General features: G+C 42.5%; 11 protein-coding genes and 2 non-coding genes across 16 annotated transcripts; all 13 read left to right on the top strand.

Annotated features, from left to right (window-relative positions):
• The first annotated feature begins 263 nt into the window (after positions 1–263).
• On the top strand, positions 264–4,533 carry LOC145709826 (MAP kinase-activating death domain protein-like). The gene is made up of 8 exons (XM_081787530.1): positions 264–382; positions 429–951; positions 1,011–1,301; positions 1,406–3,352; positions 3,432–3,654; positions 3,692–3,847; positions 3,894–4,123; positions 4,333–4,533. The coding sequence occupies exons 1-8, from the start codon at positions 268–270 to the stop codon at positions 4,391–4,393; spliced, it is 3,546 nt and encodes a 1,181-aa protein (XP_081643656.1). The 5' UTR covers positions 264–267; the 3' UTR covers positions 4,394–4,533.
• Positions 4,534–4,571: 38 nt separating this feature from the next.
• LOC145709823 (uncharacterized) lies at positions 4,572–5,552 on the top strand. The gene is made up of 3 exons (XM_081787526.1): positions 4,572–4,726; positions 4,774–5,005; positions 5,047–5,552. The coding sequence occupies exons 1-3, from the start codon at positions 4,580–4,582 to the stop codon at positions 5,550–5,552; spliced, it is 885 nt and encodes a 294-aa protein (XP_081643652.1). The 5' UTR covers positions 4,572–4,579.
• A 472-nt stretch (positions 5,553–6,024) lies between these two features.
• LOC145709822 (ubiquitin carboxyl-terminal hydrolase MINDY-2-like) lies at positions 6,025–7,564 on the top strand. 2 transcript variants are annotated; one of them, XM_081787525.1, is made up of 5 exons: positions 6,025–6,411; positions 6,455–6,569; positions 6,866–7,057; positions 7,099–7,197; positions 7,248–7,564. In XM_081787525.1, the coding sequence occupies exons 1-5, from the start codon at positions 6,025–6,027 to the stop codon at positions 7,379–7,381; spliced, it is 927 nt and encodes a 308-aa protein (XP_081643651.1). In that variant the 3' UTR covers positions 7,382–7,564. The 2 variants fall into 2 exon arrangements, with proteins under 2 accessions (XP_081643651.1, XP_081643650.1); XM_081787524.1 differs by having other exon boundaries at positions 7,242–7,564.
• A 33-nt stretch (positions 7,565–7,597) lies between these two features.
• LOC145707343 (uncharacterized) lies at positions 7,598–8,916 on the top strand. The gene is made up of 5 exons (XM_081784864.1): positions 7,598–7,977; positions 8,019–8,115; positions 8,162–8,328; positions 8,371–8,473; positions 8,515–8,916. Exons 1-5 carry the CDS (start codon positions 7,675–7,677, stop codon positions 8,661–8,663), a joined length of 819 nt encoding a protein of 272 aa, XP_081640990.1. The 5' UTR covers positions 7,598–7,674; the 3' UTR covers positions 8,664–8,916.
• A 26-nt stretch (positions 8,917–8,942) lies between these two features.
• LOC145707722 (transcription elongation factor SPT4-like) lies at positions 8,943–9,569 on the top strand. Its single transcript, XM_081785287.1, has 4 exons — positions 8,943–9,079; positions 9,125–9,196; positions 9,243–9,339; positions 9,384–9,569. The coding sequence occupies exons 1-4, from the start codon at positions 8,943–8,945 to the stop codon at positions 9,435–9,437; spliced, it is 360 nt and encodes a 119-aa protein (XP_081641413.1). The 3' UTR covers positions 9,438–9,569.
• Positions 9,570–9,599: 30 nt separating this feature from the next.
• On the top strand, positions 9,600–12,397 carry LOC145706742 (vacuolar protein sorting-associated protein 52 homolog). Its single transcript, XM_081784180.1, has 7 exons — positions 9,600–10,070; positions 10,497–10,714; positions 10,758–11,000; positions 11,043–11,725; positions 11,770–11,886; positions 11,930–12,079; positions 12,127–12,397. Exons 1-7 carry the CDS (start codon positions 9,613–9,615, stop codon positions 12,265–12,267), a joined length of 2,010 nt encoding a protein of 669 aa, XP_081640306.1. The 5' UTR covers positions 9,600–9,612; the 3' UTR covers positions 12,268–12,397.
• A 4-nt stretch (positions 12,398–12,401) lies between these two features.
• LOC145708976 (uncharacterized) lies at positions 12,402–14,322 on the top strand. Its single transcript, XM_081786667.1, has 8 exons — positions 12,402–12,459; positions 12,515–12,577; positions 12,627–12,746; positions 12,808–12,975; positions 13,019–13,113; positions 13,161–13,613; positions 13,661–13,771; positions 13,819–14,322. The coding sequence occupies exons 2-8, from the start codon at positions 12,574–12,576 to the stop codon at positions 14,320–14,322; spliced, it is 1,455 nt and encodes a 484-aa protein (XP_081642793.1). The 5' UTR covers positions 12,402–12,459; positions 12,515–12,573.
• A 10-nt stretch (positions 14,323–14,332) lies between these two features.
• On the top strand, positions 14,333–15,390 carry LOC145708975 (uncharacterized). The gene is made up of 4 exons (XM_081786666.1): positions 14,333–14,475; positions 14,556–14,692; positions 14,750–15,156; positions 15,202–15,390. Exons 1-4 carry the CDS (start codon positions 14,357–14,359, stop codon positions 15,388–15,390), a joined length of 852 nt encoding a protein of 283 aa, XP_081642792.1. The 5' UTR covers positions 14,333–14,356.
• Positions 15,391–15,419: 29 nt separating this feature from the next.
• LOC145706741 (DNA replication complex GINS protein SLD5-like) lies at positions 15,420–16,508 on the top strand. 2 transcript variants are annotated; one of them, XM_081784178.1, is made up of 6 exons: positions 15,420–15,533; positions 15,579–15,701; positions 15,755–15,856; positions 15,937–16,078; positions 16,122–16,242; positions 16,285–16,508. In XM_081784178.1, exons 1-6 carry the CDS (start codon positions 15,444–15,446, stop codon positions 16,421–16,423), a joined length of 717 nt encoding a protein of 238 aa, XP_081640304.1. In that variant the 5' UTR covers positions 15,420–15,443; the 3' UTR covers positions 16,424–16,508. The 2 variants fall into 2 exon arrangements, with proteins under 2 accessions (XP_081640304.1, XP_081640305.1); XM_081784179.1 differs by having other exon boundaries at positions 15,755–15,862; positions 15,943–16,078.
• Positions 16,509–16,544: 36 nt separating this feature from the next.
• LOC145707624 (dnaJ homolog subfamily A member 1-like) lies at positions 16,545–18,968 on the top strand. 2 transcript variants are annotated; one of them, XR_014134762.1, is made up of 7 exons: positions 16,545–16,651; positions 16,697–16,914; positions 16,958–17,389; positions 17,430–17,523; positions 17,562–17,830; positions 18,772–18,861; positions 18,909–18,968. XR_014134762.1 is itself a non-coding variant. In XM_081785180.1 (6 exons), exons 1-6 carry the CDS (start codon positions 16,554–16,556, stop codon positions 17,936–17,938), a joined length of 1,179 nt encoding a protein of 392 aa, XP_081641306.1. In that variant the 5' UTR covers positions 16,545–16,553; the 3' UTR covers positions 17,939–18,718. The 2 variants fall into 2 exon arrangements, 1 of the variants encoding a protein (XP_081641306.1); XM_081785180.1 differs by lacking the exons at positions 18,772–18,861; positions 18,909–18,968 and adding an exon at positions 17,831–18,718 and having other exon boundaries at positions 17,562–17,790.
• On the top strand, positions 18,046–18,118 carry TRNAA-UGC (transfer RNA alanine (anticodon UGC)). The gene has a single exon. It is a non-coding gene; the product is annotated as a tRNA-Ala (tRNA).
• TRNAA-UGC (transfer RNA alanine (anticodon UGC)) lies at positions 18,538–18,610 on the top strand. The gene has a single exon. It is a non-coding gene; the product is annotated as a tRNA-Ala (tRNA).
• Positions 18,969–20,616: 1,648 nt separating the features above from the next.
• LOC145707622 (uncharacterized) lies at positions 20,617–22,752 on the top strand. Its single transcript, XM_081785178.1, has 5 exons — positions 20,617–21,553; positions 21,595–21,872; positions 21,914–22,124; positions 22,166–22,388; positions 22,431–22,752. The coding sequence occupies exons 1-5, from the start codon at positions 20,674–20,676 to the stop codon at positions 22,639–22,641; spliced, it is 1,803 nt and encodes a 600-aa protein (XP_081641304.1). The 5' UTR covers positions 20,617–20,673; the 3' UTR covers positions 22,642–22,752.
• The last annotated feature ends 55 nt before the right edge of the window (positions 22,753–22,807 follow it).

The following is a 22,807-nucleotide window of genomic DNA, read 5'->3' as shown; positions in this document are numbered from 1 at the left end:
GAAGAAAGATCTTTCTTTTGTTCATTCTTAAAGTTCGTAGCACAAAAAATTACCAATTATGGGGTAAAGGCGGATCTCGCTGATAGCTGTCTTTCTTAGAATCAATAGCTCCGTTCCCACTAGGCTTGCAATGGGCAAAGCTGTTAGAAAAAGAAGGTTGAGGCGCCCACGCTAGTGAGACGCTTTCGATCGAAATATAGAGCCCTGCTTGTTCATTTTTACCAGCTGATTTTATTACCAGACAATATAAAAAAGGAAGTAATTCAGATGAACTATCTGTCGGATGATAAGCGAAGATTCCTCGATTATTTGTTCTTCGTTGCTCCCCAAGATAGTGATGACTCAGAGACAAGCGTGATTTCAAAGAAGTACCCCAAAGAAGGTCTGAAATTTCGTCGATGAGATTGTTATTTAATTTTTTTCGCTAGATTATGAAGAGTCCTCCCTGCCTGCAGATGTGGCTTATTTCTGCCAACCAGAAGGCAACCACATCGAAAAGTTCTATGGCGGCTCGGCGGTAATGAAGGATTCGTCGTTTGTCTTTACGTTGACAGATAAAGACACCTCCTCGACGCGCTACGGAGTGTGCCATAATTTCTACGTCCGAAGGAAGTCCTCTGACGAAACTAAAGACAAGCTTGTTTCGATTTGCATTCTCACAAATCACCAATTTATCTCTGGATTCCGAACTGTTCTCGCTACTCTCAAGAAGATCACTGATTCTGCCGATCGTTGTTGCAGAGAGATGGGAAATTTTTCTTTCGACATTTGGGATTACTTCACAAAGACAGAAACCCGGCTTGATGATTTCCCTCTAGTTACAAGAGAATATATTCAAATTATTGAAAGTTGGATAAGCATGCTTCTTGATTCTCCCGTTCCCGAAGTAGGAAAGTCGGTTCTTAATCTTCAACTTCTTCCAGGATCGGAATTTTATCTTTCGACAGAACAGTTAGAAGTTATTTTCTTTGTGCTGGACGGAAAGTGAATTCCGCAGCAGATGTGCACAGCTCGATATATTTTGCACTGCCAGACCCCACCCGACTAACGCTCATCGATTTTCCACTTCATCTACCTTTGGAGTTATTAGGCGTTAATCAATGCTTAAAAGTCCTTACTTGCATCTTGCTTGAACACAAGGTTCTTGTGCTGAGCAGGGACTATAATGCCCTGACAATGTCCGTTCTCGCCCTGGTATCGATGCTCTATCCCCTGGAATACATGTTCCCAGTAATTCCTCTACTCCCCTGTTTGATGCCATCTTCGGAGCAAATTCTCCTCGCGCCGACGCCATTTGTCATAGGAAAGGATGTTAATTTAAGAATGGAGAACATCATCAATCGAATCGAGAGCGGAATATTTTCTAGTCTTATTTCAATAATAGTTGATGGACATCCTCTTTGTCAGGCATTCCTGCATCCTTCGTTCTTCTTAAGAAAGTGAGCCTGCCACAAGATGTTTGGGTCGTCGATCTGGACACAAACAAAATCTATCAACCCAAAACGGAGCCGGACCTGCCAAAGCTTCCAGAAGCAGAAACGAATCAGCTAAAAAGTCACCTCTTTCAAGCGCTGAAAGCAATGGGATCAGAGGAAAACTACCGTGGAGTAGATAATATTGAAAACGCACAAGGAAAGGTCCAAGAAAGCTACATTTATGGGAATGATGTGGAATGTGTTGATGTGGCGACGCGAGTGGCGATGATTCGCTTCTTTGACTCACCGGGCGTTTTGAGAGGCGCTCATAAACACATGCGCACTTTACGACTCTACCCTCGACCGGTGGTTGCCTTTCAGGCTGACTGCTTTCTACAGTCGATCGAATCGGAAAACCAAACGCCAGTATTAGAGGATTCTTTTATTTCGAAGCTTTCGCGGACGCAAGCGGTCGAATATTTAGGAGAATGGAGTCTAAGTCCGAGCAACGTTGCTTTTATGCGAATACAGAATGGTATTTGGGATCCAGCTCTTATAGGCGATAAGCCAAAGTGGTTCGCAGGGCAAATTGAATCCGTAAACTACAACATCGCTTCAGTTCTGATGCTCGATCAAATTCTCAAAAACGCAGATAAGCTTGAAGCTGGAGAAAAACTAGATTCTTCTGATTTGGGACTGAAAAAGCCCACTCCTGGAGGATTTCACGAGCGTCCAGAAAATCTTGTGCTCACGCGGACGCGACCGCCAGTGTCCAGAGGCCAGAGTGTTCAAATGGGCCGTTCAGCAAGCAATTCCTCCGTTGCCAGCTCGCACAAGTCCAGCAACTCTCCTATGCTTCGTCATAATGCTCAGAACGACGGCCTCAACGTTCCAAGCGGACTTTCTGAACGACAGAATGAAATAAGATCAATCCAGCAAGCGAAACAACAAGCTCGGCAGAAACGGCGGCTGGAGATTACCCAAGATGCCGAGCTGATTCGTGAGGCAGCACGTGAGGCGCTGGATGGAAACGGAGTGAGTTGGATTCGATTACGCAAAATCAAGAAATTGATGGAATCGGAATCATGGCGGCTTTATATGCTCTCTCGGTTGAATCAGCTCACCCAGCGCGAGGAGAACACGATTTACGTAGAGAGTGTGGAGATTTCCCCCAAAGCCTTCAAGGGGATTAGTGACCTGTTGAAGGCTGTAGAAGCTGGCCTCGAAAGCAACTTCAAAGAAAAGAAAGGCCACGGCGGCCTCTCCAGTGTTTTCTTCTTGATGGAAATTGGGCACACGCATTATTGCACCAAAGAAGATGTAAAAAGTCCTCGTCAATCATTGTCAGAGAGCTTTTCTTCGTTCGATAATACAGTGAAAGCGGCACGAATCGTGGCTCAAGGCGCATTGACACAGATAAATCGTCAGATCTCGCATCATAAGATCTCCGAACTGCGACTATCCACGAGCTCGGCGGCATCAGAACCGACTTCGATTGGACTTAGACGCGAACTCAAATATAGAGCTGGCAAAATGATTGAAGTCGAAACAGACGAGGATGAGAACGAAGTTAGGGTGTATCTATACGAAGCGTTGAGCAGGGAAGAGAATGCTATTTGGAAGAGTGCTCAATTGTGGGAAAATGCGTTCCTCGATGTTGTCAGTCTTGAGCGAGACGCGCTGGGAATGGAGCACGGGCCAACAGACATGATCGTCAGATACAAAAATCTCGCTGAGGTTGAGAAAAGACGACTAGAAAATGACGAAGATCAGCTGCTAGTGACTGTGCTGTATAACATGTCCGCATTTATGATCATGATGAATGTGGATGCGAAGATCATTCGTCGCAAAGTAAGACGTCTTCTGGGAAAGAGCCACATCGGGCTACAACAGGACAAGGAAATACAAAGGCTTTTAGGATTTGGGCGGATAATTCAGCATTACTTTCGGCAAACAGATTATTGTTACGACGTAATTTAGGGTAGTTTAATTTATTGTGAGCTCAATTGAAGATAGCTGCGAGGAGCTGCACGGAAACGCAGCTGATTTGAAGCCACTTGGCTCACGTCATATCCGAAAACAGAGCTTTGTTGTTCACGCGGGCACAAGTGCTGCTGGAGAGGTTTTATTCCTCGAAGTGTGCACCGATGCCCTCATTCTCAGAAACGGAATGGGCACGATATGCGAACGATGGTGGCACGAGAAGCTTATTAACATGACTTTTTGCCCCAAAACTAAGGTAAACTTTTTTTAAAGAGCAATTGCTCAATAATTAGGTTTTGTGTCTCTGGAGGAGAAATGGCCAGGAGACGCAATTGTCCAAGTTCTACACGAAAAAGTGTCGAGAGCTACATCAATGTTTGCAGGAAGCAACACAAAACTCGGCTGCCCGGCGGCATCGACCAGAACTTGGCGGAGATTTTCCAATAACCGTAAATTTCATAAGATTGATTTGAAAAATGAATATTCGATTTTCAGGACGCGAGAACAAACGAAGATGGATCTCTTCGGGTCTCGCTGGATGGAATTATCATAAAGTTTGAAAAGTCGAAAATGTTTTTGGATATTCGCCACATCAAAAAGTGCAATACTGTCAAAGGAGTCTTCATCATGGAGCAAATAAAACCAGACACCGACGAGATCATCATTCATAAATTTAAGTCGCCCATTTCGGCGGAAATATGTTATGCAGTACTCTGCTTGTTTAGGTACCAGTCGCACATAATTAATTATATTTTTGATATATACTAACCTATTTTTTAACTTAATACTATAAGATTAATATTTTTCAATCTCTATTGGACAATATAAACAGCATGCTATCTTTTATATTATTGTAACAATTCCCCCTATAATCTAAATATATTAACCCCTATTAAATATATAATAGTTGATACATTATATATTTTTCATTTAGCTATGTTGCGGCTGCCCGGTCATTCGAGCGGAAACAACTGAGCGTATCTTCCCCGCAATGAACCTCAAAAATTCTTATAATCCTCTGACCACTGCATGTCTTTTTTCTTCATCCCGTCAATACTACTAGTTTCTTCAATCCTACTTTCTTCACTGTCAAATCCGCTGTGACTCATTAATCAAAAATAAATCTCGTTCCTATCTTCTTCTGCGTTAATTCATTGTTCTCGATTTAGATTTTACGATTCATGAGAAATGATATAACCCATGCATACTGGTATCATGGGGTTATCTCGAGAGCATCCGCCGAGAGCGTTCTAGAGCTCGACGGTGACTTCCTCGTCAGAGCGAGCTTGAACAACGGGCAAGAGCAATATGTTGTCTCTTGCAAATCTGTTAGTCCCAATCTAGTGAGCCAAGGTAGATAATCGCTCATTTCTAGCGGACAAGTTTCCTGCACATTGTTCTTCTCTGCGAGCAAGATAAATACATGATCCTCGAAGATTTCGAAAAGAAGGACTCGATCGAAGAACTCATCTCGACCTACATGGATAATAAACATCCTGTCTCAAAGCTGTCGATGACGATTTTGAAGCGACCTATTTCTCACTTGCGGCATTCGAGCAAGCGACTCGATAATGAAGCGCCTTGCCTCGATAATTCTCAGCCTTTAGGTGAATTTTACATTTATTTGCGACTTTTCTTATTCTCAAAGATAATCAATCGATTGACAAGATCATTGACGTGCTCAATAAGTACGATCCGTATATACTTGCTAAATTCCTCGTCAGAAACGAAATAGAAGAGTTTTCCAAGTTCGACGAAGAAACTCTTATCAAATCAGAACGCTCCAAAAGAATTCGAGCTGCCGAAATTCATCGCTGCGACGGGATCAGATCTTTTTTCAGGGTAAGTATTAACAAGAAAGAACGATCCATTTTTGTGTTCCATTCTAGCCTTGCTCGTCCTAGGAGACTTGAGGAAAAGCTGCTTACTTCTCGATCAGTTGGTTCTTTGCTGTTACGAACTTTATCAAACGTTGAAATGCGACAGCGCTTTGAGTCACATTCTTTACGCGCTCAAGTCCGAAACCGTCGCTCGCCACACGAAGCTCTGGAACAAATTCAAAAAGGACCATATCGTTTCATTTTTGACTTATCAAAGGAAAGGCCCAAATTTTTGCGCCAAAGCGATTTCTTCTGTTTATCACGCCTCAAATAGAATCCTCCAGCCAATTTCTGAAGATAGAAAAGAAAATCGGCTTTTTCTGAAATATCAACGAGATTGCTTCAAGCTTATCGATGATGATCAATTTCTCGAGGATCTTTCGATTGCCAAGATGGTCCAACTGGTATTCGATGCACGCGAGTCTCATCTAGGCTCTGGTCGACAAGATGCTCTTGCCAATTGCCGTGGTGCGATAAAGAGCGAAATGGAAGGAAGTGCTGATAGTGCTCTTGCAAAGATCTTCTCATTAGGCTATCAAGAGAAGCTTCTTCTCGAGCCTGGTGTTTCGGTGTTTGACGAAACGAGCAAAAAATCGAGTCCGTCGCGCAATACGAATAATTCTGCCAAATGACCTAATCGCGCTGATTCTTGTATATATTTAGCTTCTTTACAATTCCTCCGTATACTTCCTGTAGCAATAGATGCCCTGATTCTTCATCAAATAAAACCCTTTCTCAATTTCAGAATGGAAGAATATCTTCCACAGTCCATTTTCTCAGTAAAAGCGTGCTCGAAAAAACCCAAAGACCTGCGAATCATCACACAATGCAACAATGGTCCCTGCCCGATAATTGCACTACTCAATTGCTTGATCGTCCAAGGTCGAATTGAACAACCCTCGCCCAGCTCGGTAACCGCCGAAGAAATGATGACCCAGCTGGGTAATTTTATCCTCAACCAAAACATTCCAGATGAGAACAAGGAGCTATTGCTGCATGCTCAGTCAACTTCCTTAGAAGTTTGCTCCAGTCAACAACTTTTAACAGGCCTGGATATCAATTTAAAATACCGAGCCGTAGATGCCTTCGAATATACGCCTATGATTGAACTCTTTGACTTTCTCAACATAAAGGTATTAAACCAAGGTTTATCAAGCTACAGAATAGCGTTTATAGCTCTTCCATTGTTGGGTGCCGTCCCGCGAGGATGACGAGTATGAAGAGCTATCGAAGGTCTCTTATAACGAGCTGGTTTTATTATTGTTCGATGCCGAGAAGCAAAAGTTAAAAGGTAAATTTCAACCACCACTGGACTCAGCATCTCCACTCCCGGTTTCGAACCCCTTCCGACCCTTCACATTGATTACGATCCCTATGACCACCGAGGCAATTATCAGGGCCAGAACAAGAAAGCTAGAAAACGTTTTTATAAAAACCCTACTTTTTGTAGTTTGATCAAACCTGAGCGCTTGATAACATCCCTTCGCGGTAAAGCCTCTCTTGCATAAATTGTTGAAAATCATTTTTACGAAAGTGTTGTATAGTCGCTTCCGCTTTGAAAATGACGCGACTAAATATTACGTTCAGAATGGTTCACGCAAACAGGATCACAAGCGACAGAATACGGAATATTCGAAATGAAAAGCAAAATGAAGCCTGGAGAAGTCGCCATACTTTTCCGAAATAACCACTTTTTTGTTGTCACTCGCCAAGAGGATACAATCTTCTCGCTAATAACTGACCAAGGTTATCTTCATTCTCCAGACCTTGTTTGGGAAGGTATAGATTAACCGTGAAAATAATTGCTTATTTCTTGAAAGAGGTTACTGTCTCTTGCGATGGAAAAAACGTAAACGCAGACTTTTTATCGAAGGAAGAACTAATTGAGGATGATGCAAAGTTGGCAAAGCAACTTCAAGGTAAAAATATCTCCTCCTAAAGCCAAACATTTTTCTACTTCAAGAAAAAGAAAGAGAAAGATTCAATCAAAACCAGCAGGCTCGTGTGCCTAGACAAGCAAAAGCTCAAAAGCAAAGAGACCGTAACGCTCAGAAAGCTCCGAAGAATTCAAAAGACAAAGATTCCGGCTGCAAAATCATGTAATAAAGATAGCATCTTGGGAAGACGCTTCAGAGAAAATGGAAAAAAAAACGTTTCTGTACTAGTGATTTTTAACCCGCCACGGATTACTCTTAAATTACCTACCATTTACGGATATTACATGTAGCCACTAATCCTGCTCAAATTCATTAACGCATTCATAAATTGAAACAGCAGACATTTTAAAACGGTGGCTAGTCATTTTTCTTGCTTCAGAAATGTTTCGTCGAAGTCGCAGCTTCTTCGGAACAGTGGCAGTGCTCTGCGCGTTGATCATCTTTGGATATGGGCTCTATATGTACGATCTGCAAAGCATGCGACTGGCTGATGTAGAAGCAAGCAACAGGCACCTCGAGCGAGAAGTCAAAAGCCTCAACAAAAACATCGACAAGGACGAGAAGAAACTAACGAATTTAGAAGAATCACTGAAGAAAGAAAAGCACGACTTAGAAAACATAAAAGGCGAACTGAAAGTTGAATCAGAGCAGCGCCAAGCACGAGAAAACGAACTCGTTGAGATGGGTGTTAAATTCACAACGTCTTCGAACGAGAACGAACAGTGTCACAAGGAAAAGGCCGCGTTGGAAAAATCGCTTGAGGTTCGTACTCGGTCAGTTCAATGATCAACAACGACTTTTAGGAATTGAAAATTGAAAAGAATGCGCTTGCTGAAACTGTAGAAACTTATGAAGAAGCGGCTAAGAAAGCGCAAGATGAAATAGCTTCATTGAATTCTGGTTGGTGACATTGAGTGTAACTCTTAGATAGACTGTTGGGTTTCAGATATTGATCAGCTCAAATCCCAAGTTAAAGCAGAAGCTGAAAATGTGGCATCACAGAAAGAAACCGAAGCGCTCAGAGCGGAATTAGATGATAACAAGGCCAAGTACCACGCAACTTTCAACGACCTTATCGAACTCAAAGAAGCTCTTCACAAACTTGGCGTTGAGGTGTGCATCATTTTCCACTACTTTCTGAAAAAGAATATTTAGGGCTTGCGACGAGATAGTCACTGGATGTCTGTCTCATCAGAGGAGCGTTCTCTTATCTTAGAAGCAATCCTGGGCACTGACATCATTCCTGATTCATATCTCGGTAAGTCAAGCTTCAGTTCCAGGAGTAAAACGTCGATCTAGGAGCAGAGGAAGCCCCTGAGGGAAAAATATCTGATAATCCACAGAAAGAGTCGACGGAGAACGACTCAGAAAATGCTGCAGCAGCAAATCCGGACGAAGAAGAAGTCGTCCAGGTCGATGCGCCATCGAACGACCAGCTTGAGCAGTAATCATCAATTCACGTCAACTCGAGAAATAAGCTCATGGACTAGTTCCTTCCAAATCAATGGAAACATTTCTGTATGGTAAAAAATTCATTTTCTTTCTGTATAACTTCAATCCTCTCATTCTCCCTGTTGCTAGTATATACTGACCTTTTTCTTCCAAACATACACGCTTTAGTTACACATTTAGTTATTTTTATCTTACCTTGCAAAAAGTTGAATCGGGTGCAATAATATGTAAAGAGTTATTTTTAAAAAATATGCAATTAAATCGTTTTTCCAAGAATGTCGCTCCAATCAATTCCGAGGCACGACCGGAATCTACGAGCTTGTTTGATATGCTCGATGATCAAAACAACCGAGGACTTTGAGAGGCAAGGCTGCGACAATTGCAAGCACTATCTCCATTTTCAGGGGAACAGGTAGCTATGCTCAGATAGTACTAGTTGAATACAATCTTTTTCTAGGGACTTGATGATCGAGTGCACATCTTCGAGTTTCACGGGGATGATAGGGATGATGACTCCTGATCAGAGTTGGTAATGGCAACTAGATTAGAATTAATAAACTGACATAAATCCGTAGGGTTGCGAAGTGGCAGCGAATCGACAAGTTTACCCCTGGAATGTACGCGATTTCCGTCAACGGCCGCCTACCGCAGAGTATCCTGAACGAGCTAAAAGTAATTCACCTTTTTTTTATTGCTTACCGTATCTTTCTTTTTAGGGCAAATGCATATATCTGCGCGACCGAGACACTTCTCTTCGCATGAAAGACTAGACTGCTCCCTATTTACGGCTGTGCCACTTCTTGATTTTTTGCAAGTTTGAACTCAAAAAAACGCTCTCAACTGTCCATTTTCCCACAAATAAAGAACTCTGCCGAGTTGGGATAACTTTTCTCAATACCTTACCTTGTTATTATTTATCCATTTCTCAGGATTATTGAGTCAAGAATGAAAAATATATCGGAATCGACGATAATCTCGAAGGCGCTGGAACAGGGTCAAGACCTGCGGGAGTTTTCGGCAGAGCTTAATAAAAAGTTGCTCGAAAAGGAAAATGAAAGCATCGGCGATTTCTTGAACAATACAGAGGAAGCGTTAGATCTGCATATGCGGGTTGAAAAGTGCGACGCTATTCTCGAGCAAGTGGAAAACATGCTGACGGGCTTCCAGGAAAATCTTGGAGGCCTGTCGCGTGAAATTCGTCATTTACAGGATCAATCTACGTCGATGGGCATCAAGCTAGGAAATCGCAAATCAGTTCGTCATTATTTGTCGCAAATGGTTGATGAGCTCGTTGTTCCGGAAGAAATGATCTCCATCATTTGCTCGGGCAATCTTGCCGATCAGTCCTACATGGAGCAACTTCATCAGTTACAGCGAAAAATAAAATTTGCACGAGAACAAAGGTGCAATCAAGGAAGAGTACACCTACTAATCTAGGTCTAGGATTGGGGGTGACCGATGGTGATCCGAAAAAAGTTGCTCGGGATGAATCACCAAAAGGTGGTGATCGGGTTTCTCGGATCACCAGAGCTTGGTGATCGAGACTCGATCCTGGTGATCCGCTGGTGATTGTTAGCAGAAAATTTTTGCAGATTTGCTAGTTTTAACGCAAAAGGTCATATTATTATATATTGGGCAAAATAAGCCTATCAATTAAGCTGATCGAAGAAATAACAGGCACTGATTTTCACATCTGGCCTCGATCACGAACCTCTGGTGATCGGAGAACCCGATCACCATTTTTTGGTGATCCATCCTGAGCAAATTATTTTGGATCACCAACGGTCACCCCAAATCCTAGACCTAGCTACTAATAAGCGAAACTTTAGCTTTCACGATACCAAAGCATGCAGCGATGTTCACCAAGTCATTGAGAACTTGCGCGTCAAAGCAGCATTTCGTATTCGTTCGTTCCTCCTAGATAAAGTCTACCAGTTCCGGAAGCCACTTGCAAACTATCACATTCCTCAAAACGCCATGCTACGCTTTCGATTTTTCTACGAGTTTATTTTAGCGAATGAACGCCCGACAGCACAAGAAATCAAAGGTGATTCCTTTATCTATTAAAGTCATATGTAAATTCATCTTAGACCAATACTTGGAAACTGTCTCAAAGATCTACTACTCCTACTTTCGCTCGTATCTTCAACGCCTAATGAAGTTAAAATTCTCTGAAACAGCAAACCGGTCGGATCTTATCGGGGTCGTATCTCGTCCAAGCGCATCCAAGTTTTCCGGAATGTCATTGACAAAAGCCTTCGGAAGTATGCTGCAGTCTTCTTCTAATGGTCTGAAGCATAAAGAAACTGTATTCACGTTAGGGAATAGAAAAGGTACTTAGATACGCTTTATATGATTATTAAATCTTTTTCAAGCGGTCATTGAGAGCGAGCTTGAAGCAACGATCATTGTGCCCCACGCTGAACGGATTCAGGACCAGTCGCACAGTTTCGAGTCTCTTTTCCGATCCATTCATTTTGCATTGTTGGACTGCGCCTGCCGCGAATATCTCTTCATCATGGACTTTTTCCTGCCTTCAGCAAGCGTGAGAGAAGAAATGTTCCAATTCATCTTCCAGACGACTCTCCAGAGCTTGATTACACATTTGGAGGGCTTCCTCGTTGATTGCTGGGACTCGATCGCCATTTTTCTTTGCATACACATCATCCTTCGATATCAAGTGACGGCCCACGAGCGCGAAGTGCCCGTCCTAGACTCGTTCTATAAAACAATACTCGATCTTCTGTGGCCACGAATGATTGAAATCGTCAACGCCAACGTGGCATCTATCAGATCTTGCGAGGTCGACAAGCTTGGCAAGATTGATGTCCGCCCACACATCATCACAAGAAGATACGCAGAGTACTACACGGCGATTTCGGGGCTCAACGAAAGCTTCCCTGATAAGCGGGTGGACGAAATGCTTGAAAGCTTATCAGCAGAAGTAAAAAAGTGTATCACAAGGATGAGCTCGATATTTCAAGATCCCAAATCAAAGCTTATATTTTTAATCAACAACTACGATATGCTTCTAAGCATTTTATCTTCAAATTCAAAGGCAAGTCAAAAATTATTTTATCGAAATAATTTTCATATTTTCAGCCTGACAATGACTCCGATGCCGTCTATCGATTTGAACAGGCGTTAAACGCTGTCGAATCTGAATATATTCTGCTCTCAATTCATCCGATGCTCAGTTTACTGGAAGAAATAACAACAGTATCGTTATCTTTCTTATTTTTTAACTTTATTTCTAAATTAGGAGATCCAGAACGATCGCATTCCGTCCGATGAACGCGTTCTCAATGCAATATTGAAATTCAAAGGATCCTGGAAAAACGAGATCGACAGACTAAATGAAGACAATCGCCGAAGCTTTCAGAACTTTCACTGCGGCTCGCGACTCCTTCAGGTACTGAAATCTTTTTTAAAAAGAGCGGTGATTATTGATTTTAATAGTCCGCGTTGACGAAGCTCGTTGAAGTGTACGCAGCTTTTTTCAAGGCGGTTTCGGGCGCTCCACTTCAAAAAGCGAGAGCGGAAATGACGAATGTCCAGAAATTCATGGTCGAAGTGAAAGAAAAGCGACCTCAATTATAGCGATTTTATCTTTTGGAAGTTAAAATATCACATAATGTGCAATAATATCTGAGAATTCTTCAATCTGTATCAACCCAACTTTAATCTTTTGATAAACTGCTACTTTGTATGTAATAAATTTCTTACTGATCTAAAGGCTTACAAGAATGGGAATCTCTGGCTTATGGGAGTCGATTCCCGACGCAATAGAACGTGTCAGTGGAAGTTAGGGTTTTGCTTTTTTATGTTTCGAAAGAGTAATGGAAAGCAGCCTGATTAAGCCATTTGAAAGGAAAGATCATTGCAGTCGATCTAGCTTGTTGGATAATGGGTAAGACTTCGAAACTGGAAGCTATTAAATTAATTTGGTCATTTCCAAGCGGATAAATCAATCGCTCATTCGAGGATGAACTCGTACAGGGGTGACAAACAAGTGCAGAATTTTTTTGTGCGAAACTTGTTTTCTCGAGTGGTCAGGCTGCTCGAATTGGGAGTGATACCTGTGTTCGGAAAGGTGTGTAGTGAAGCATGAATCTCTTCTAGGAAGCACTGTTCACACACTTGTTCAAGTAACTGACGGGAAAGCGCCTGAAGCCAAGATGAAGACGATGGCCAGTCGCCTTGGCCAGGCTGAGCTCTCAAGCACCAAAAGAACGAGATTCGCGCAAGTTCTCAAAAAATGTACGGACTTGTTGGACGCGATGGGTATTCAATTCATAGCCGCTCCAGGTAACGAGTGCGAGATATTATCCTAACTATTTCAAATAAAAAGGAGAGGCAGAAAAAATGGCATCGACTCTTCAAATAGCCGAAAAAGTTGACGCTGTCTTTACCTTTGACGGAGATGCTTTTTGCTTCGGCGCAAATGTAAGCTCCTAAATTAGCTTCATTCTAAGTGACATTTTCGCTTGTAGTGTATTTATCGAACTTTCTCTTGTGATACAGATGCCGAGTTCGAGTTCGTCTCTTTAGAGAAAATCAAGGAGTTATACAAATACTCGCGATTCGACTTCATCGTGTTCGCTGTTCTTTGCGGATGTGATTACTTCTCGACAGGAATAAAAGGGGTCGGACCCAAGATGACTACGCGGCTGGTGATGGACTGGAAGAAGAGAAAATTTAATCCGCTCCGGCGTCTCGCGGATATAAAAAGCGGAAAAGCAATGAAGATGGAGAAGGATGAGGTGAAACTAAAGGCCGCTTTCAAAAACTACCCCGAGCTAGACATGGATGCATTGATCGTGGAATTTATGGCACGAGAAGAGGGAACGAAGGCGGAAGGATTCTGCCTCAATCGAAATCTTCGATGCTCGGCAACTAAGTTTATTGGACTCATGGAACGGCTGCTTGACTGGACCACTGTGAAGGTATTTCTCTATCTTACTTTCTTGGGTTATTCATGATTCTTGCTCAGTCAATGGAAAAGTTGATTGAGTTCCAATTGAGGACGCAGCGACAAGTAGACGAATTAGTGGCGCTGTCACTTGTGAGAAGCCTAAAAGGAAAGGTCTCTTTGATGATGAACGTATCGAATATTGAATGCTTAGAATTGCTCTTTGAAATATTTCAGAGGAAGGTAAAGAGAGCTTTATAGGCGCCAAATCGCACATGATTTGCTTCCAAGCGGGGCAAGAGAGGGCAGAAGTTAAATTGAAAACAGAAGAAGTGCATATTATCTGCCCACAACTGGCACCAGCTTCGCTCAATCCACTGCCAAAGCCAGAAAGCAATAATGACATCCGTCGCTTTGTCGTGACGAAAGAGACAAAGCGAAAACTGAACTCGCCTCAAGTAAAAAAACCCGAAAAACTGATGAAACACTTGACTCCTCAAAAGCTTGGCGATGTTTCTCAAAAACTAGACGAAGACTTCAACGCAGGAGTGGACAACATCTGCGATATCTTAGAGAAATCTTCTTTGGACGACGATTTAGACATTCCAGAAGACGACAGCGACGAGCTTTTCAATTTGAACCGAGCTCTTAATAAAAAATCGACCGAGAACAAAGAGAATAGATCCACTGTCACTGCCAAGAAGAAACTCGCTCTGAAATACAATTTTAGCGACTCAGATTAACTTTCAACTATCTCTTGAATGGAGTTTTTAGATAATGGAAAATCGGATCGATTACATTTGGCTCAACGATACCTCAGAACAAATTATCTGCCCCAGCTGCCTGAAGTCGTTTCCACTCGAGGATCGCAGCGATGATCCTGATAAAAGATACGAGTACGCATTCGCCCATCTTTAGTAATCGTCTTTTACAGTCTTATCCAACTCTATTCAGATCTATCTAATTTGTCTATTAGCTGTCCTGTCTGCCGCCATAACTTTTCCTTAAACTCCAACAAGAACTCAAACCAACTGCCATCAACAACATCCAGTCGCCCGGGGATAACTCTATACCCGCAAAAAGAAGCCCATACAACACTTAACTGTACGCCTGGTAATTCATCAATAATTTTCGGAATTATCTTTTCTTATCTGTCATTTTTCTCTTCAGTATACTCTCAATCCAGTTCAACTTTACCAACAGGATCATCGTCGACTCTGTTCGACTCGCTCAGCTTAAAAAAGAAGCATGCTCCAGAAACGAAAAGTTCCATCAGTTTATCCCAATCAACCCGTATCCACGAGCGAGCCTCTCCTCCCAGTCCTCCAAGAATTAAGTCTCCTCGGATCGAGCATCATCAGTCCTCGCATTCTATGCTGCATCCCCATCCAAACAATATAACCTCCCACCAAAGCTCACCACAGAAGACGAGCTACGTGTGCGAGCGATGCTACACGAATTTCTTTACCGAAGGCGAGCTTCTTCTTCACGAGAGAATTCATCACGGGATCATGCTCACGCCGGTCGTAAAAAATAACCATGCGCTTGATCTAAACTTAGTAGAACCGGCCGAAACGGTAAAAGTTTTCTTGCCCACAGGAAAACGTACAACAGCTGTTTAGAGCGACATTGATGGATTCGTCGACGATTTTATGACGGACTTCGAAGACTTGTTCGTCGATAGTCTAATAAGTAATTGGTCAAGTCGAGAAATCGACAATGCTTACAAAAATCAGCGCCTGTTTGAAGCGAACATGGATAGAATTATAGAAGGAGACTGTTATAAATACGAAATAAATAATCTATCCTGAGGGTGTGACCTTTTTCTAATGAGGTGTTCGATTTAGATTGATAATACAGAGGTATGGACGCGGAAATGCTCTCGCAAAATGAGGATACTCAGGACGCTATGAACATTTCTCAAGACCAGAATCGGAGGCAGTCAGAATCTGAGGTTAGGCGGCAAGATTAAAGGCAAGCTTATTTTTGATTTGCGAAGGAATCTGAAGAGTCCAGTGGAGAAGAGCTAACTCCTGAAGCTATCTACAATAGACTCAAGATAAGCTGGATGGACGAGCGCATTGCTCCGGAGCTTCTTCCCAACGATGAAGATGTTACAGAGGTTCTCTCAGAGCAGAATCATCATGAAGATTAAACATTGAGTTTTTTTTCTAGAATGCCAAGAATCTTATCGATGCGATGAAGCAGAATCTGGCCGGGGGTAGGCGAGGCATTGCCGATGTACGATACTCGATCCACGCTTTCGAAGTTGAAAGAATTCGAGTTTAACATAAGCAGTTCTTTTAGATAAAGAACTTCTTTATTTGATTGCGGCAGCATATAAAACTCAGAAAAGAGTCAAGTACATTCTAGCCTCGTACTTTCGGGAGCGAACCAGAAAGATCGAGGCCCGTCCTGCTTATTATCTCCAGAAACAGCGAGAAAAACTCTCCGAGGTGGAGATTGATTATGCCAAAACTCTCATTCAACTTGAGCTCGGTAAATTTCAGTTTAGATCTGCATTCTTTCAACTTCTATTTAGGCCATGTTAATGATAACGCATTGAACAAAGTGCCAGGCTGGCGAGACGAGCCATCGAAAATTCTTGAGCGAATGGCGGAATGGGGAAAGAAAAACGAAGACATGGATTTTGTAGTGATAAAGTTTGCTTTCTATCTAGGTCAATTTACGAATAATGTTTTTAGATTTCTCAAAAACTGCACATTGCCAGAAGATGTTGACTTAGACGAGGATATCCGTCATTGGGAAACTGGAAATCAACTTATTTTACGATGGAAATACGCCAAGAACCCAGTGGAAGGCTTTTACGCTAAACTCATCTAAATAATTTATTCCAACTGCCATAATAACACCACGCATATGTATTCAAATTCTGTTATCAGTTCTTTTTTTTATCAAAGTATTTTTTTATAAAGTTTAGTTCAACAAGTAAAAATTAAGATCGTCTTCGAAAATGCCTCGATGGCCAAGCATGGCCACGAACATGAAGTTTTATAAAGCATTAGAGATCGAAAAAACTGCCACGGAGGACGAAATCAGAAAGGCATATAGGTTGTGTAAAGTTTATTCAGCTTTTTTATTCAAGATATATTTTAGAAAACTTGTCCTTAAGTTTCATCCCGACAAAAACCCGAAGGGCATTGATAGGTATAAAGAAATTCAGGCCGCTTACCAGGTCCTTTCGAATCCAGCACAAAGAAAGCTTTACGATACTTATGGCGAGCGAGGACCTATGCCAAGAGCTCAACAGAAGCAACAAAACTCTCAATTTGGACAACAAAATCTTAATAAGAAAGAAAGATCAAAAGATGTTGGTGAGTAGCGACTGACAATATTACAGAAATCAAAATTATTAAGTTCATCACCTCAAAGTTTCCTTGGACGAGATGTTCGATGGGGTCGAGAAGAAACTTTCCCTGAACAGGAGACGAGTCTGTGAAAAGTGCCTGGGTGCGGGAGGATTCGGACAGCAAGTAATGTGTCGCGTTTGTTCTGGAATTGGCGTGACTTACAGACAACTCCAAACTAGTCATGGCATGGTCATGCCTGTCCCATGCGGAATGTGCAATGCTACTGGGAAGCAGTATGTTCAATCTTGCACTGAATGCCATGGACGCCGATACTGGCAAGAGAAAAAGATCATGACTGTCGCCGTTGATAAAGGCATGAACGAAGGGAAAATGATCACGCTTCGTGGAGAAGCGGACCAAGAGTACAACAAAGATACCGGAGATATAATCATCGATATCATCGCAAAGGATCACGCGACATTCGAGCGACATGGGAACGGTATTTTTTTAACCAGCCAAATTTATATAGCCTGACTTAGACATGTTCACGAAACAGCGAATCGGAATACGGAACGCTTGTCTAGGCTTTACGAAGAACATCAAACTTCCCGGAAAAAAGAACAACTGGATCAAGTAAAAATCGAATTGTTTCTCCAATTAACTATTTGTAGAATTACAAGTGGAACTCAGTCTCTGAACGATTGCCAGCTATATATGATTGAGAAAGAAGGCTTCCCTGTCTACAGGGATCCTTTTAGACGAGGAAACCTCATCATTCAAATCTTGATCGATCCGATTACTCTTAAAGGACTTTCGCCGAGTCAAGAAAAAAACGTAGACCGTATCAAAAAACTATTCAATGTTCTTGATTTCGAAGAAAAACATCCGGATGCTACAGAGGTTTTTAATCGATTTTCTTCACAATCATTCTCATGTTCAGGTAACTGCCGTCAGATTCGATCACAGGCGGCATACCCGCCCGTGGCCAACCGTTTGGAATCAAGATGATGATGGTCCACATTCAGGCATCCGATGTCAGAATCAATAGAGCATAATTGTAGATGACATGTTTTACTGTAAGGGTTCGGCGGTCCTTACTCGGCTCGGCTAGCGCCGACCTTAGATTCCCTATCTCAAAACCCCATCAGTCCCCATGGCAAGTTGGCGCAGTGGTAAGCGCATCCGAGTTGCAACCGGAAGGTCCGTGGTTCGATCCCACGACTTGTCTTTCTTTGCCATGAGGCCAAGTGAGCACAGCCGAAAACCTTTCATTGGAGACAAATCAGGCGGGCGCCCTGGTAGTCACCCCCCTTAAGTCTTGGTTTGAGTGTTGTAAACGAACCCAAAAGAGGTCTCACTCTATAATCTACATTACCCAAGCACCGTACAGTTGGTAGGATCTTGTAAGACCCAATAGAGGCACTATCCGCGATGCGATCTAAAAGGAATAGACGCAGCCACACAAAGTACAATACTATGTGACACCAGCAGCGTAAGCTCGAACCTTCAGGGTTAGGAAGGAACCCTAGTCGCTCCTTGGGGGTATTGAATAGAGAATGGGGGCTATTGTAAGGGTTCGGCGGTCCTTACTCGGCTCGGCTAGCGCCGACCTTAGATTCCCTATCTCAAAACCCCATCAGTCCCCATGGCAAGTTGGCGCAGTGGTAAGCGCATCCGAGTTGCAACCGGAAGGTCCGTGGTTCGATCCCACGACTTGTCTTTCTTTGCCATGAGGCCAAGTGAGCACAGCCGAAAACCTTTCATTACTATCAACTTGAAAGCTAGTCTGATTGTACAGATACCTTTTCCAAACGACTGCCATAAATAATTGCTTCATTTGGAGCATTAGATACAAATATTTCCTGATGATTTTGATTTTAGAATGGATGTAAGAGCTCAGCGACCAGAAGCCGGTATCCTCTTTCAGGAAAACAGCGCCCAATTGTTCAAGGATAGAGAAAGTCTCGGCACGTAAGTCCTTTCTTACTAATTGAAGCATTTAAGGAATTAATTTTAAGCGCCGATGTGTTTATAACCGAAGACGATATTCGCTTCGTGGGCGAAAATATCGGAATTCTGCTTCAATACAATGCCGTTTCCGTACATGCAATAACCCGGGATGAATCTTCCTTTCCGAATTGCCCCGCTGTGTTCTTACTCGTGAACGAACAGAGCATTAACGAAGTGGATGAGCCAGCTGTATGGTAGATAGTTCATATTTCATGCTCACTGTTTTAATTAGTCTATCTTAGTGAATATCACATCGTCCCAAACCAGGCAAACCTGGAAGAATTTTATGATGCTCTTTGCGAAGGACAAACTCTCAATCCTGACAAGGAAGATGGAAGTGAAGGTGATGAGGAAGAGCCTATCGACTTGAGAAACTTTACTTGGGCAGACGGTTACGGACCAGATTTTTTGACAGGCGCATCTGGAGCTGACTTAGGTCCAAGTGGCGACCAAGCGCCATCAGCGACAGAGTTTGATCGTTTAAGGGTATGTGCCTTTACAAGCCGAATTCAAACAAAAATGCTGCTTAGATAGGAAATATACCTGTCTACGACCCGAATGGAGTCATGAACGGAAATCAAAATGGGGATGAAGACATGGAAGAAGACGGTCGATACGACGATCCAGAAGAATAATGTTCAATGTTAACGTTTCAACTGCCACAAAAAATGAGCTAATAAAAATAGAATAAATCATGAGATTGTGTAGACTGGTTTCGAAATGGGAAAGAGTGCCAAAAAGCGGAAGGCAAAGACTGCCGATTTCCAAAAGACTAGAATAAAAGTTGGGAAGGGAAAAGCTCCGCCGTCCAATGCCACAGACACAAGTTTTACTTCGAAAGGCCTCACTGTGCTAGGTCAGTTTCATCATATCAATGAGACCGATGACGGATCCGAGAAGCCGATCAAGCTTCTTTTCACCAACTTGAGGAATAGTTCAAAGACTGTGAGGCAAAGTGCTATTAACTCACTGAAGGAAGCTGCTCTTAGTTCGGCGACGCAAGCCGCAAGGTACTTAGGAAAGGCTGCAGATGATAACCATAAAGGCAAATAGAGTTGTATGGTGTCACGTGTTTTTGGAGGTTTCGAAATCGCAGGTTCAAAATGGAAATGATGAGGACGGTCGCATAGACTACCATGAATGACACCGGGTCGGGTCCGCCCTGTTACGACTTTAACCGCCCGGTTAAACAACCGATCCATTCTCATACCCAGCCTAAGGCTTCGCAAAAACTCTCTCCTTGCGCACCCTCAAATTTGCAGTCTGTCCCAGACGGCGCGGTCAAATTCCTGCCACAAATTTTGTCTGACGATGACGCCGAAGTTCGAAAGTCGGCGCTCGAACTATCAAGTATTCTTTTGTCTGGTTGCTCTCGTACCCAACTTGCCCCGTTTTTATCTTCCTTTGGCGCATGCTGCTCCTTGGTTTTGTCGCATATTAATTGGCTCGTCAAACTTGACGGTCTTAAGGAATCGGCTTCTAGAACACAAACTACGTTGTTATCATTCTTCATAATACTCTTATTTTCCGGGAAAACTTCGCTTCTTTTTGATTATTACTCCTAAACTTCGACAAAGATTCACATTTTCTCTGTAGATGGACGAAGAGAAAGACAAAAAAGACAAGATATCCTTTCACAAAGCCCATGTGCACGCGTATCAGTTGAAAGCCAAGGAAAGCTTACAAAGCTTCGCTAGATATTTTTGCTGGTAAAATATTGTCAAAAGCCTTTTAAAGTTTATCCAAACGGTACTGAAGCACGCTGAAGATCCTATGTCCTACGTTGGATTTTACGAAAGAATCACACTTGATGTACTCCGTCTTCTAAAAGGGAATACACGAGCACAGATACGGAACACTGTCTTTGAAATCATCGTCAAGATGCTCAGGGATCAGATCGATCGAAACGGACTGCCCGGTAATCCTCACGTCGTCACTCAAAAGATCAAGATGCGAATGCCCGGCTTTGACCAACCACTGGAAGCCTCTCTCGAATGCCAGCATTTGGAGGTGCATTTAAATACGTTAATCCTTCCGGCAGCGGATTCTATCATCCAAGAGACATTTGCAACCAACCCATCTGCGAACCAGTTGCCCCGAAAAGCCTTTGAGAATACCATGAAAATATTGAGCATGATGGTCCGCGCAGAGCATCTTCTTCACAAATGGATCACCTCCAGAATGCTTAACCACTTTCCCATGGAGCATGGAAATGTAAACATCGAGCTTGATGTTGTGATTATCAACCTTCGGTTTGCCAAGCTTTACGCAAAGAGCTACAGATCCACTTACAATCATCCAAATGCCGTGGAGCCTGTTCTACGCCAACGAATCGAAGACTATGTTATCAAAGTCTTTACTGAACAAGGCCACCCAAGAGGAATCGAGGGAATGGAGCTTGCTGTGAAAACTGTTGTGGCCGTGAAAAGTATGGGACTTGATCTCTTTAAGTATGTAGTAAACTACCTGGAAAGAACCCGATTTACTGACAGAAAAAAGCTTGGAGTCTTGGCGACAGTTTTCAAGTATTTGGAAAGGGACTTTGACGAATCATCTAAAGTAATCATAAACTTTGCGATGGACAACATGACCAATATTCTCGATCAGCTGCTCAAACAAGTTCCTGAGGCTTCTTCTTGCGATCTAACTTTAGGTGAGATATTTTTTGTCATTCTCCTAGTAATTATTTTCAAGCTGTTCTTCGATCTGCCCTCCGCTGCTGCAATTCAATCACGAGAACTCACATCTTCCGCTCCCCCAACAAGCAATGGGATTTTTACCAACAACTTTCCCTGGTTCTCACTGAATCAATTGCAATCATCAGTCTTCTCCCGGTTTCTTTCCAACAGGAGGTTTTCTCCGTCATCTTTGTATTGCCCCCTCAATGGCTACAGCCATTGCTCAATAGGATGCAACCCGATATTCTTGAAATTTGGGAGGCTGGATCTTTCGATCCTGGCTTTATGCAAAAGGTATAAATATTAATTTTGAGTAACTGCGAGCATAAGTTAAGTTCATTACCGCGATTCCAGGACAGATGAATACTCTCGAATTCGCTATGAAGGTTCTTTTCCGACCTTCCGATCATTTCCGGGGCGACGACGAGGAAGATTACTACAAAAATATCGAAGGGACTCATGATGCGATTTATTACTGCTTGATTGCCGCTGAGAAGAATGCTATGATAAAGCAATTTGTTGAATACGAAATCGAAGAATATCGAAGTATTTTGTTATATTTTTGGCACATTTTCATTTCAATTTAGTGTTTGAATACAGCCCTGAGCATATTTCTATTTGGCTGACACTCGCGCGGGCGCGAATCTATGGTTGTGAATGCCATGAGTCTCTCATCAGCCTCCCGAGCATCCACATTCTTAGAGTTGCTGCCAATTTCATGATTGAGTTTGAGAAGAAATCTGTGGTGAAAAACCTCGTCGAAAAGCATTTTCGCTATGAACGAATTCTCCCATTTTTGAAGGCTTACACGTAAGTGAGTCTTCCTTGATTTCAGCCTATGTTTTATTCAAGAACCGAGACTGAAGACCGAATGAATAAATGGTGCGACTATGTTTCGAGACTTGCCCGAAACCGTGAAGTCTGCAATCGGAACTGTTTGAAATCGATGCTAAAGTTGCATGCAATGAAGAAAGATTTTGCAGACAAGCCATTCTATATGGTTTGTCAGCGAGAACTGGAGGTCATAATCAACCAAACTAACGATGATGAGATCGAATGGTGATTGTTAACTAAATGAGAAAGGAACACGACTACCAAGGCACCTGTCGCAGAATTTTGACTCTATTTGACTGCTTCAAAAAAAGCTCAAGTCATTTATCAAGAATAAATTATACTCGAAACGTAGGCTGGTTGTTGTAGAATGGCATTGAATGCGAGAGTCTTAGTGC

The sequence above is a fragment of the Oikopleura dioica genome, chromosome XSR (assembly GCF_907165135.1).
Source record: "Oikopleura dioica chromosome XSR, OKI2018_I68_1.0, whole genome shotgun sequence".
NCBI lineage: Eukaryota > Metazoa > Chordata > Appendicularia > Copelata > Oikopleuridae > Oikopleura > Oikopleura dioica.
The sequence above is the reverse complement of the archived record's forward strand: the minus strand, read 5'-3'. Positions and strand labels throughout refer to the sequence as shown.